This window comes from Pongo pygmaeus, chromosome 10, assembly GCF_028885625.2.
Source record: "Pongo pygmaeus isolate AG05252 chromosome 10, NHGRI_mPonPyg2-v2.0_pri, whole genome shotgun sequence".
Lineage (NCBI taxonomy): Eukaryota > Metazoa > Chordata > Mammalia > Primates > Hominidae > Pongo > Pongo pygmaeus.
This window is the reverse complement of record NC_072383.2, coordinates 64,070,083-64,085,077: the sequence shown is the minus strand read 5'-3', so window position 1 is coordinate 64,085,077 and position 14,995 is coordinate 64,070,083. Positions and strand designations below refer to the sequence as shown.

The 14,995-nt window shown below is 38.0% G+C and overlaps 1 protein-coding gene across 10 annotated transcripts in view; it reads right to left on the bottom strand.

Moving 5' to 3' along the window:
- The window catches only part of IRAK3 (interleukin 1 receptor associated kinase 3), a 116,673-nt gene that overhangs the window by 18,079 nt on the left and 83,599 nt on the right, over positions 1-14,995 (bottom strand). For all 10 annotated transcript variants that reach the window (XM_063646476.1, XM_063646475.1, XM_063646473.1 and 7 more), the window contains 2 exons: positions 10,333-10,397; positions 1,069-1,183 (listed from right to left, as the gene is read on the bottom strand). In XM_063646476.1, coding sequence (XP_063502546.1) covers positions 1,069-1,183; positions 10,333-10,397 — 180 coding nt within the window. The remainder of the gene's footprint in view (positions 1-1,068; positions 1,184-10,332; positions 10,398-14,995) is intronic.

Here is a 14,995-nt window from a genome sequence, read left to right as displayed (position 1 = left end):
GACAATCTGCTTTTATTCTCATCCTAACTGAAACTTAACCTATTTGGAATCAATTTTTAAACTTAACCTCCAAAGACATCTAACAAGGAATCATGGCATTTATTCAACCTCCTTCTCTCTCTCCCTCTGTCTCTCTCTCTTTTTTTTTTTTTTTGAGACAAGGTCTCACTCTGTGTCACCCAAGCTGGAGTACAGTGGCACAATCATAGCTCACTACAGCCTCCATGTCCCTGGGCTCAAGCAACTCTTCTGCCTCCGCCTCTCAAGTAGCTGGGACAGGCATGTGCCACCATGACCAGCAATTTATTTATTTATTTATTTATTTATTTAAGACAGAGTCTCGCTCTGTCACCCAGGCTGGAGTGCAATGGTGCAATCTCGGCTCACTGCAACCTCCACCTCCAAGGTTCAAGTGATTCTCCTGCCTCAGCCTCCTGAGTAGCTGGGCTTACAGGTGCCTGGCTAATTTTTGTATTTTTAGTAGAGATGCGGTTTCACCATGCTGTTCAGGCTGGTCCTGAACTCCTGACCTTGTGATTCGCCCAATTCGCCCTCCCAAAGTGCTGGGATTACAGGCGTGAGCCACTGCGCTCAGCCTACTTATTTTTTTAGTAGAGGCGAGATCTGGCTATGTCGTCCAGGCTGCCTCTTTCTCTTTAGAGTCTGTGTCACTGTTACGGCGCTCCTTTGTATTGAAGGATACTTTAATAAAGTTATACAAATTAAAATTATTTAAGGAATAAGAGTAGTTGATACCAACTCACTGGAGGTACAGAATCAAATATAATATAACATGGTTGCCAAAAGATTTGCTGGGTTCTTACCATATAATGAGTAAGAACCCAACATGGTTGCCAAATGTTGCACAAAACACGTTAACTCAGGTATTTGCTCAGCCTTCTAAAAGTAAGAAATTAATCCAAGAAGTACTGCTTCCTTGGGAAACCCATCCTTGGCTTTCCCCTCATGCAAACACATCTTGCCTCCCAGCTCTCCCAGACGGTTTCAGCAGCTCTCCCAGGGATTCAGGGGGTCAGAGGATCAGACAGAATAATAGATAGAACTTACTACACACTGCAATCTGTCAAAAAGTGTTCCATTTCTCATGTATGGATAAACCAGACAGAACTTCTCAGTCTCTGTAAAATATGCAGCCAACTCTAGTATGTTTGGGTGACGGAACCTTGAAACAAAAGATGTTTTAAAGCCATCAAATTGCTTATTCAGACAGGAAATGAACAACACTCTGGTGTGGGGTTAGTAAGGTGGGATGGGGAATAGGCCTAAATCGGAATATAAATTCGGCCAGACACATTGGGTACAGACACAGATTTGCTTTCCAAATTGGTCTAAAGAGTTCTAACGGCCAGGTGCAGTGGCTCAAACCTGTAATCCCAGCAATTTGGGAGGCAGAGGCTAGTGGATCACAGAGGTCAGGAGTTTGAGACCAGCCTGGCCAACATGGTGAAACCCCATTTCTACTAAAAATACAAAAATTAGCCGGGCATGGTGGTGAGCACCTGGTTATCCCAGCTACTCGGGAGGCTGAGGCAGGAGAATTGCTTGAACCGGAAGGCAGAGGTTGCAGTGAGCCAAGATCACGCCACTGCCCTCCAGCCTGGGCAACAAGAGCGAGACTCCACCTCAGAAAAAAAAAAAAAATTCTAACAAATACTAGTTACTGCTTTTGGTTGACTGTAATCATGTAAATATAAATAAAACATCCAAATATAAGGCGGAAAATTTCAAAAAATAAAGATTTTTAAAGATTTGTAATGTTGGAAACTTTACAAAAGATAGACAACACTATTCAATATTAACTTATTTTTATCAATATGAAAGACAACATGACTTATTAAGTAAAAACAGTGCAACTAAAATTGTTAGTTTGATTTATTTAAGTATATAAGTTTAAGTCACCAAAACATAAGAATAAAGACCATTTTCATTCATCCACTTATTGAGCACTACTATGTCAGGTACTGTGCTAGATACCAGCTACACAGCTGAAAAGAGATGTCAGTGTCTTCACAAAGCTTGCATTATTGTCTAAATCCATATGACTAGTAATGTTTGATGTTGAGAAGATACCATTGATTTTAAATCATGGATTTCTATGTCAGTGTAGTATGCATTTCTCAGGCTTTTTTTTCCTAATAATTATTTATTAGCTTATTAACAAAAACTCTATTCCTCGATTGTGTGTGCCATCACTATGAGCCCAGGTAACAACTATGAAACATAAAATGTGAAATTCACACATACTGTGAACTCAGTTTAATGCAAAAATTACTTATGGGACATCTACTATGTTCTGGGCAGGCTTGGGGATATTAAAATAAATCTGTAAAAAAGATTCTATTTATAAAAGCCTATTATTCATTTCTGCAGTAGCAAAATTTTCCTATAAACACACACATTCCTACATATATTGTGTGTATGTGGCGGGGGAGGGGGATTCTGATTCCTTTTCTTCCTCTTCAAGGAAGGAAGCGTGTGTGTGTGTGTGTGACATATACACACACACACAAGTTTTTATTTTTAAATATATCAAAGTCTTCTGTGATACAAGATCCCTACACCTATTATGATTCCAACTATATGAAATGAAAAGCAATGGATTGAAAGGAAATTGAGGTAGTGTATTTAACAGTCCGTGTATACCTGGTTGGTTCTCCTGCAACTTAAAATAATTCAGAGAGACGAATCTTTTGGAATGCAGTAGATAGTGGACATCAGATAGACAGAGCAACGGCCTGGTGCTCTACTCTCTTGCTCAGAGAAGAGAAAAGAACATGTGCTTATTTTTAAGTATTACTGATCAAACAAAAAACGGATACTTAAGAGGTTACCAAGGTATGGAACATGGAGATACCTTGGAGAAAGTTTGCTGGTTTTGTACCTATGGACCCATGCCACCCAACCTTTTGCTACAAATTTTAAATCAGTAGGGTTTTAGATTATATACATCAGAAGGTTATCAGATCTGATACCTTCTAAAATCACTTCAGCAAACGTTCTGAGTGCCTTGTTCAGACAAAATGATGCAGACCCCATTGTGTGGTAAACAGACTTGAACAACTAACTGGGATTGAATCTCTGGTCTTTTTAACAGCTGTGTTAACTTGGGCAAGTTATTTAATCGCTCTGAGCCTGTTCCTTTAACTGTAATCAGTAATTAAAACATCTATTTCCAAGGTTCTTATGAAAATGAAATAAAAGGTTAAGCCAAAAGCCAGGTCCTCAAAAATTATTAGCTTTTTCCCCTTCCCTTGAGAAAGGAGGGAAAAAAGGAATCAGAAGCTACATTCTATGGAGTTTACAATTCTGTTTAAGGTAATTCCCTTAATATTAAACTAAAGAAACCTCATCCTTCAGGTCTCAGCTTAGATATTATTTCTATCAAGAAACCTATTCTGCTGCTTATCCCCCCAAGTTATCATTCCCTCCTCTGTGCTCTGTATTTCCTCATCTTATCACTTAGTTAGATCATTGACATTGTCTGTTTACTTAGGGACTTCTCTCCCAATCCCATTTCTGACAGTACATTCTAAGGGGAGAAAGCTGCATCTGCCTTAGTCACATCTGAGAAGATGATTTAGGAAATAACTTGGATCTTATAGAAAAGGTAAGATCTACCTCAGTTTCCTCATCTGCAAAATGGGGATAACAGGAGAATTTATCTCATTGGATGGTCATGAGGATTAATGAATTAACACATGTAAAGCACTTGAAACAGGGCCTAACACAAAATAAATATTAGCAAAATAAAAATGGTACCCCAGGAATAGTCAACATTATAAAATTGTAAATCTCTCCAGATTAATCTATAAAGTTATTAAAATTCCATTAAAAATGCCAATAGAATTTTTGAAACCTAGACAAGCTGTTGTTGTAGTTCACAGAAAACACCTTACCAGACAAACAAATGGATCAGACAAATAAATGTAAAAAATGAAACCATAAAAGTACTGGAAAAAAATGGGAGAATTATTTTATTAGATTGGTGCAAAAATTATTGCGGTTTTTGCCCAGCTACTAGGGAGACTGAGGCAGAAGAATGGCATGAACCCAGGAGGAAGAGCTTGCAGTGAGCTGAGATGACGTCACTGCACTCCAGCCTAGGTGACAGAGCAAGACTCGTCTCAAAAAAAAAATAAAAATAAAAAAAAGTAATGTTTACTTTTAATGGCGAAAACCATGATAACTTTTTTTTTTCTTTGAGACGGAGTCTCGCTCTGTTGCCCAGGCTGGAGTGCAGTGGCGCGAACTCGGCTCACTGCAAGCTCTGCCTCCTGGGTTCACGCCATTCTCCTGCCTCAGCCTCCCGAGTAGCTGGGACTACAGGCGCCCGTTACCACGCTCGGCTAATGTTTTGTATTTTTAGTAGAGACGGGGTTTCACCGTGTTAGCCAGGATGGTCTCGATCTCCTGACCTCGTAATCCGCCTGCCTCAGCCTCCCAAAGTGCTGGGATTACAGGCGTGAGCCACTGCGCCTGGCCTCAAACCGTGATAACTTTTAATGGCAAAAACTATAACATAAAATCTGGAATCCGCAAAAGAAAACATTGATAAACTGAACTGACAGGCCTCTGAGCCCGAGCTAAGCCATTGCATCCCCTGTGACCTGCACGTATACATCCAGATGGCCCGAAGTAACTGAAGAATCACAAAAGAAGTGATATTTAAATGGCCTGTTCCTGCCTTAACTGATGACATTCCACCACAAAAGAAGTGAAAATGGCCGGTCCTTGCCTAACTGATGACATTACCTTGTGAAATTCCTTCTCCTGGCTCATCCTGGCTCAAAAAGCTCCCCCACTGAGCACCTTGTGACCCCCACTCCTGCCCCCCAGAGAACAACCCCCCTTTGACTGTAATTTTCCTTTACCTACCCAAATCCTATAAAATGGCTCCACCCCATCTCCCTTCGCTGACTCTCTTTTCAGACTCAGCCCACCTGCACCCAGGTGATTAAAAAGCTTTATTGCTCACACAAAGCCTGTTTGGTGGTCTCTTCACATGGACGCAAGTAAAATTACCTATATTAAAACCATTTCTACATGTCAAAACTATAATAAACAAAGATGAAATGACAGTACGGTAAAAAATTATTTGCATCTCATAACATAAAAATAGGCTGATTTTCTAATAGGAATTATAAAATATTCCTTCGAACCATTAAGAAAAAGACCAACAGCCTAATTTTTTAAATTAGGTAAGGAATATTATAAGCTACTTCATAGAAAATAAAATATATCTCTTAAATATATAAAAGGATTATTAATATCACTCAGAAATATTGATACTATGAGACTTGTTTTTTTGAGAGGCCTCCAATAAATAAAATGTAAATGAAAGAGGAGACATTACAACCGATACCACAGAAACACAAAGGATCATAAGAGACTATTATGAACTATCGTATGCCAACAATCTGGAAAACTTAAAAGAAATAGATGGATTCCTAGAAACATACAATCCACCAAGACTGAATCATGAAGAAATAGAAAACCTAAACAGACCAATAACAACTAAGGAGATTGATTAAATAATCAAAAACCTCCCAACGAAGAAAAGTCCAGGACCATAGAGATTCTGGGTAAATTCTAACAAGCATTTAAAGATGAATTAATACTAATCCTTGTCAAACTCTTTTAAAAAATTAAAGAGGAGGGAACACTGTCAAACTTATTTTAGTAGGCCAGCATTACCCTCATATCAAAGCCAGATAAGAACACAATGAGAAAACGTTATATGCCAATATCCATGATGGCCATAGATACAAAAATCCTCAACAAATTTAGCAAGCTAAATTCAACAGAACATTTTTTGTTTGTTTGTTTGTTTGTTTGTTTTTGGAGATCCAGTCTTGCTCTGTTGCCCAGGCTGGAGTGTGGTGGCACGATCTCAGCTCACTGCAACCTCTGCCTCCTGGGTTCAAGCGATTCTTGTGCCTCAGCCTCCTGAGTAGCTGGGATTGCAAGCGTGTGCCATTACACCTGGCTAATTTTTATATTTTTAGTACAGATGGGGTTTCATCATGTTGGCCAGGCTGGTCTTGAACTCCTGACCTCAGGTGACCCACCTTCCTGGTCTCCCAAAGTGCTGGGATTACAGGCATGTGCCGTTGTGCCCAGTCTTCAACAGAACATTAATAGGATGAAATACCAGAGTCAAACAGGACTTAGTCCTGAGAAGCAAGGATGGTTCAACATGTGCAAATCTATAAATGATACACCATATTAACAGACTGAAAAATAAAAATCACAAAACCATCTCAACAAATGCAAAAGCATTTGATAAAATTCAACATCCTTTCATGATAAAAACTCTCAACAAATTAGGTATAGAAGGAATGTATCTCAACGTAATAAATGCCATATATGACAAACCCACAGCTAACATCATACCTTAACAGTGAAAAGCTGAATGCTTTTCCTTTAAGTTCAGGAAAAAGATAAGGGTGCCCACCCTTTCCATTTCTATTCAAGATAGAGCTGGACGTCCTAGCCAGAGCAATTAGTCAATAAAAAAGAAATAAAAGCACCCTAATTGGAAAGGTGGAAGTTAAAGGTGGCTCTGTCTACAGATGACATGATGAAAACCCAAAAGACTCCACCAAAAAAACTGTTAGAACTAATAAATTCAGAAAAGTTGCGTAATATAAAATCAACATATAAAAATCAACTATGTGTCTATATGCTAACAATGAACAATCTGAAAAGGAAACTAAGGAAATGATCCTATTTACAACAGCATTAAAAAGAATAAAACACTTAGGAATAAATTTAACCAAGGAGGTGAAAATTTTGTGCATTAACAACTATAAGACACTGATGAAAGAAACTGAAGAAGACACAAATAAATGGAAAGATGCATTACATACATGAATTGAAAGAATTAATATTGTTAAAATGTCCATACTACTCAAAGTGAGCTACACATTCAACACATTTCTATCAAAATTCCAATGACGTTTTTCACAAGAATAGAAGAAAAATGCTAAAATTTATATAGAACCATGAAAGACCCAAAACACTAAGTGAGTTTAAGAAAGAAGAACAAAGCCAGAGGCATTCACTTCCTGATTTCAAACTATATTACAGAGCTATAGTAATAAAAACAGTATGGCACTGGCATAAAAACAGACTCATTGACCAATGGAATAGAATTTTTAAAAAAATAACAGAAATAAAGCTACATATATATCATCAACTAATCTTTGAAAAGGGCGCCAAGAATATACAACAGAAGAAGAAAAGTATCTTCAATAAATGGTGTTGGGAAAACTGAATACCCACATACAAAATAATAAAATTGGACCTTTGTCTTACACCATATACAAAAATTAACTCAAAATGGATTAAATACTTAAATGTAAGATCTGAAACCATACAAATCTGGAAGAAAACATAGGGAAAAATTTACCTTGACATTGGTCTTGGCAATGATATTTTGGCTATGACACCAAAAGCATAGGTGACAAAAGCAAAAATAAACAAATGGAACTATATCAAACTAAAAAGCTTCTGCACAACAAAGGAAACAATCAACAAAATGAAAAGGAAACCTATGGAATGGGAGAAAATATTTGCAAACCATATATCTAATAAGGTGTTAAGATACAAAATAGTGAGGAACTCATAAAACTCAATAGCAAAAAAGCAAATAACCTGATAAAAATGGGCAAATGACCCAAAGAGATAGTTGTTCAAAGAAGACATACCAATGACTAAGAGGTCTATGAAAAGATGCTTAACATCACTAATCATCAGAAAAATGCAAATCAAAACCACAATGAGATATCACCTCACACTTGTTAGGATGGCTATTATCAAAAAGACAAGTGATACAAGAGTTGCTGAGGGTATGGAGAAAAAGAAGTCCTTGTATGCTGTTGGTTGGAATATAAAGTGGTACAGCCATAATGGAGGTTCCTTAAAAAACTGAAAATACAACTACCATAAGATCCAACAATCTCACTTCTGGGTATGTATTAGTCCATTTTCATGCTGCTGATAAAGACATACCGGAGACTGGGCAATTTACGAAAGAAAGAGGTTTAATGGGCTTACAGTTCCATGTGGCTGGGGATGCCCCACAATCATGGTGGAAGGTAAAAAGCACATCTCACATGGCGGCAGACAAAAGAACAGAGCATGTGCAGAGAAACTCCCCTTTTTAGAACCATCAGATCTTGTGAGACTTATTCACTATCACAAGAACAGTATGGGAGAAACAGCCCCCATGATTCAAAAATCTCCTACCAGGTCTCTCTCACAACACATGGGAATTATGCGAATATATTCACGATGAGATCTGGGTGGGGACACAGAACCAAACCATATCAGGGTATGTATGTAAAAGAAATAAAATTAGTATCTCAAAGAGATATCTGCACTCTCATGTTTAATGCAGCATTATTCACAGTAACCAAGACATAGACACAACTTGAATGTCCATTGACAGAGGAATGGATAAAGAATAAAGAAAGTGTGATACACACACACACACACACACACAGACACACACACAAAATGGAATATTATTCAGCCATAAGAAGAAGAAAATCCTGCCATTTCCAACAACGCGGATTAACCTGGAAGACGTTATGCTAAGTGAAATAAGCCAGACACAGAAGACAAATACTGCATGATCTCACTTATACGTGGAAGCTAAAAAAGTCAAACGTAGAGAAGCAGAGAGTAGAAAAATAGTTACCAAGGACTGGGGGTTGGGAAAAATAGACAGATGTTGGTCAAAGCAGGCAACTTTTCTGTTGTACAATGAACACAATCTGGGAATCTAAAGTACAGCATGGGTGGTGATAGATGTATTAATTTGATTGTGGTGATCTTTAGACAATGTGTACATACTGTATATCAAATCACATTGTACACGTTAATATATACAATTTTTATTTGTCAATTAAATATTTTTTCAAAAGCTACCCTGATAAACTATTTTCACCTATCAGATTGGCGAAAATTAAGAGGTAAGAGTAAATACTAGGTTGGCAACAATGGAAAACCAGGCACTCTCATATGACTGCTTCGAAAGTAAATTGGTATAACTTATATTGGAGGACAATTTGTTATGATAAAGTGCACATAACCATTTGATACTATATGAGAATTTATTTTACAGATATACTCAAATAAGTATGAAATAACATATATACAAGGTTTTCTTGTTGCAGCATTATTTCATATAATAAAATATTAGAACAAATCTAAGAAACTGTCAACAGCGGGTTACGTAAACTACAGTACAGAATATAATAGAATATGAAAATAAGCAATGTGAACAATGTGTTCATGTCACCTCTTGTGTTAAAGGAGAAAAATAAGAAAACAAAATACATATTTGCCTACACACAAAATATCTCTGGAAATATATACAAGGAACTGGTAATACTGTTGCTTTGGAAAGATCAGCTGGGTGGTTGGATGATAATGGTGGGAGAAAATCTTTTCCTGGTCAATCCTTTTGCACTTTTGAAATTTTGCAATGTTTGAATCTTACTTTCATAAGCCAATAAATAAAACTCCCATGTAAAAACTTTTTACTATTACAATTTTGGATTTCATTTTTTATTGACTAAGTGATATGTAAGCTTTGATGATTAGCCTCTACTATTTTGATTTCTGGTCTTCAGTATAAAAGAAAATGGATTCAGTATAATGCCTTCTCTCTTCATCTTCCTCCCTGCCTCCCGACTTCACATCTTGGTTAAAAAAATATCTGAAAAGAAAGTTTCCTATTTGTAAAGGGTGACAAGTGAACTCCACAGGGTTAGAGGCCTTCAATGAGGAAGGCTGTATAGCTGCAGATATGAATATATATATGAAAACGAAATCACTTCAATTTGTCTCCAAGGACTCTCAGACTCAGGAGTGAATTCCAGAAAAATAATATGCACATCAAAAGGGCTTGATTTCTTTGTCTAAAACTCTCTTCCTGAATAGAGTTATACTGATGAAATAGCTTCTAGACTGGAATTTCTCTAAGGAAGAGAGGAAATGGTGAAATATAGACCATTCTAATGTTCTAAGAATTACTATTCAGCCATGTTGGTCACACATGATTTAACCCACTTCCTTGTGACAGTTTCCTGTTAAAATATGTTCAAGTGAATTATGTAAATGATCTATTTTAAAATGTACTTTAAGGAATATACTAAAGCAGATGTCAAAATTTATCCGAAGTTCTAACATCAAACCCAAATTTATTACATGTCACGCCAAGCTCTGTGCTGTAAAATAAAAAATGAACAGAGATGAAACCCAGGCACAAAGAAGAGAAAATTCCAGAGAAAACATACTCACAGTAGTAAAACTTCAAGCTCAGATAAAAACCTCTTCCAATGCTTCTTACACTGCATTTTTTTCTCCTACATATACAGAAAGACAAGAACAAAATTAAGGAAAGGATCTGTTTCTGGGATTCTTAACCCAGGGTCTATAGTCTCCCTAAATTAGATGAACTTTTTGGTGTAAACGCATATGAACACTTTTCTGGGGAGATGACCTTTAGCTTTCACCAGATTTTCAAATATCCATTAGCCCCAAAGGAGATCTAGAACCAGTGTTCTTGAATTAAAAGTTTTTCATGCAACGTATCGCCATGCTAAACTCTTTCATCATATTTTGCACACATTTACATAAATTCAAAAACATTCTATGTGTTCAAAGACAATCCCATGACAGCTAGAACCTCCCCAACTTGATCTTATAAAGAATCCAACTTGTGTTATTTCTATTCTGCTGCAAAATTTCACTAATTTGGTGTATGACTTGGGTTATTTGGATATGTCAGTTCAAGTTTACCTTTGCCTTTTGAAAAGATGGGCTTACTAAGCAAATAAAAATATAACTCTTTACTTCCAAGAAGCTTTCAGAGCCTGACACATGAATATTTTAATGAGTTTAATAATATTGTACTGATCACCTACTCTGTCCGTAGCACTGTTCTTGATGCCTTCATACATCTTAGGTCATTGCATGTCTCTGGATCTCAGGTTTCCAACTTCTACCAAAAAAGAGTTAAATTAAGTATGCTCCTAGGTCTCACCAGTTGTAATGTTCTATCATTTGCAAATTGCTAGAGAAGGTGGAGTTTTGGAGCTCTGCCCTCAGGAATAAAGGGAGAGAAATTCAACAGGAATTTTGGAAACTATTTTCCAAGTTGAACTAGGAAGTCAGAAACAATAAATCAGGCTAAAAAATCATTTTCAAGGACCATTTTATCAGAATTTACATCTTACAAGACCATTGTCCTGGAAGCCAGATGGGTTGGATTTTCTGCCCATCTCTAACACTTGCTATTTGTGATTCTTTGTCAGTCACTTAGCCTCCCTAAGGTCATAGTTTTCCAGTCTGAAAAATGAAGGAGTTGGTTTTTTTGTTTATGCTAATGTAGCACTCTAACACCCTGTTGCTTGAAATGTGGTCTATGACCAAAAAACCTCAGCTTCATTAGGAGCTGCTGAGAAATGGCAAATCCAGGGCTCCTGTCAGATCTGCTGAATCAGAATCTGCATTGTAAGATGATCTCCAGGTGATTAAAGTTAGAGAAGCACAGATCTAACACACCTAGTACAATTTCCCGCCTCAGTCCCTCTAAGAAAAGTAATTGGTAATGAACCAATGTTACAAAACTGCATTTCTTTAACAATGTTCTGTGGCTAAGGCTTCATTAAATGCTCTCACTTTTTCCTGATAAGCGTGTGTGTGTGTGTGTGTGTGTGTGTGTGTGTGTGTGTGTGCATGCGCGCGCGTGCACGCGCATGTTGGGTTAAAATAGGGGGCAGAGTTAAAAGCAGAAGGGCAAAGTCTGGCCATACTTTCATTTACCACCTTAAGAGAAAGTTAAAATGTATGTAGAGACAGTAAGACTTTGTACACACCTTGGTAATCTCAGGTACTTTTACTCGTAACAACCAGCAACTAAATTCTTGAAAAGGGTGTGTATGCTTCATTCAATTTATCCAGCAAACATTTACTGAGCTACTATGGGCAAGGCCCTGTAATAAGGCACTAGGAAACAAAGACAAATAAGAGCTCTTCAAAGAAAGCTGCCTAGTCCTTTGAGAGAGGTGAGTGAATAATGTAATGCTTTGATGCTATTGCTACACATAGGAGTGTCACCCAAACCACACTGGAGGGGTCAGAGACAATCCAGGAAATAACACCTGTCTTTAAGAAAGAAAGGGAAGGGGTTCTAGAAGCAATTATATCCCATTCAGACTCATGGAAAGAAAACTCCCAAAAGGGAGTGTGATTTGGTGGCAGCTGCAGAGAGAATAGGAAAGTAGACTAGACGGACCCTTTGGGGATGGGATCCTGAGGCTCAACCATAAGACAATGTACGAATTGGGGCCAGGGACACATTGGCATTCAGAAACAGACTTTAGCTTGGCCACCTCTAGAGCAACCACATTCTATTTGTTGAATAGTTGAGCCAACTGGTTGTTTCTTTAGCAGACTGTTCATCTTCTCAGGAATTCTGAGATGTCTATGTACAATTAAGTAGTACTAAATGCAATTTGGAGAAATGGAGAAATTAGGTAAATAATTTTTAAAACGGTTCTGTAATGCAAGCTGCAAACTCAGAATCACCTTGAAACCCTCCTTCTTCCCCACTTCCCCAGTCCTGTCCAACAGATAATCAGATGTGGTCCACTTCACCTTGTCTCTTAGACATACTTTCTCCTCTGCATCCTCACTGACTTTGCCCAGGCTAACAGCATTAACTCTCAACAGTGGCTACACATGTGAACCACCCTGAGACCTTTTAAAAAATACTGGTGACTACCATTTTTTTAAAAGTTCATTTTTTTAAAGGCCCATTTTTTTAAAAGTCAATTTTTTTAAAGGCTCATTTTTTTAAAAAAGCTCCTAGATAATTCTAATATATAGTCAGGGTTGGCAACACAGGTTTACACCCTGTCCATTTCTTGGTTTGCACATCTGAAATATCCCTCTACCAGGTTTTTCTGCCTCCAGTCTGGTAGTTTTGTTTTGTTTTGTTTTGTTTTGTTTTCGATAGGGTCTTACTCTGTTGCCCAGACTGAAATGCAGTGGCATGATCTTGGCTCACTGCAACCTCTGCCTCCTGGGTTCAAGCAATCCTCTCACCTCAGCCTCCCAAGTAGCTGGAACTACAGGCAGGCACCACCACACCCAGCTATTTTTTTTTTTTTTTTTTTTGTATTTCTTGGTAGAGACAGGGTTTCACCATGTTGGCCAGTCTGGTCTCGAACTCCTGACCTCAAGTGATCCACCCACCTCAGCATCCCAAAGTGCTGGGATTACAGGCATGAGCCACCATGCCCGGCCTGCCTCCAGCTAGCTCTTGCCATCTTTCCCCCAATTCTTCTGCCAACTTCCAATCCACTACCTAACCTAGAATCAAAGTCATATTTTAACAACACAAATCTAAGTCTTTCACTCTCCTACTTAAAAATCACCCACAGACTTAATATCTTTCCAGCATCTTCTTCTCACTATCTTCCCTACGCCCAGTCCACTGAGCTAAATGAAATGCTATTCATGAGTAAGACCTACGTTTTCATATATACACCTCCAGGCCTCTGCAACTGCTATTTGTTCCACTAGGAATGTAATTCCCCTCCTTTACTGCCTGCCAAAATTCTACTCATCCTTCAAAATCCAGCTGGATGGTTTTTCCATTTGTTTTTGAGAACTGTTCACTGAGTGGTTACTCTGGCCAGATACTCTTCTGGGTGCCAGACACATCCCTCCTCTGGGAGGAGAGAGTTGCTATCTTTTTTTTTTTTTTTTTTCAGTTAGTAGACTTTATTTTTTAGAGCAGATTTAGATTTACAAAAAATTGAGAGGAAAGTAAGGCGTTCCCACACACATGCACACAGCTTCCCAATTATTAATATCTCACACCAGTGAGGTACATTTGTTAAAATCAATGATCTTACGTTGACATATCATTATTACCATAGTTTACACTAGGGTTCACTCTTAGTGTGGTATATTCTATGGGTTTTGACAAATATATGATAATATGTATCCACCATTACAGTATCAGAGTAGTTTCACTGCCCTAAAAATCATCTGTGCTCTGCCTATTCATCTAACCCTTACCAAACACCCAGAAACCATATTTTACTGTCTCAATTGTTCTTCCTTTTCCAAAGTGTCATATATTTGGAATCATATGGTATGTAACCTTTTCAGATAGACTTCTGATATGGTTTTGCTGTGTCCCCACCCAAATTCATCTTGAATTGTAGCTCCCACAATTCCCATGTGTTGTGGGAGGGGCCCAGTGGGAGTTAATTGAATCATGGGGGTGGGTCTTTCTAGTGCTGTTCTTGTGACAGTGAATAAGTCTCACAAGATCTGATGGTTTAAAAACGGGAGTTTCCCTGCACAAGTTCTCTCTTGTCTGCCATCGCAAGACGTGCCTTTTATCTTCTGCCATGATACTGAGGCCTCCCCAGCCATGTGAAACTGTGAGTCCATTAAACCTCTTTTTCTTTTTTTTTTATTTTTTAATTTTACTTTAAGATCTGGATACATGTACTGAACATCCAGGTTTGTTACATAGGTATACATGTGCCATGGTGGTTTGCTGCACCTATCAACCCATCATCTAGGTTTTAAGCCCCGCATGCATTAGGTATTTGTCCTAATACTCTTCCTCCCATTTCCCCCAACCCCCCAACAGGCCCTCGGTGTGTGATGTTCCCCTCCCCTCTGTGTCCATGTGTTCTTATTGTTCAACTCCCACTTACAAGTAAGAACATGCAGTGTTTGGTTTTCTGTTCCTGTGTTAGTTTGCTGAGGATGATGGTTTCCAGCTTCATTCATGCCCCTACAAAGGACATGAACTCATTCTTTTTTATGGCTGTGAGAGTTGCTATCTTTTATGTGCTTCTGTGATCTTTTGTACAATTCTTGCTAAAGTACCTCTTTCACAACAGTTTAATCTTTTGTTTACCTGGCTATTTCT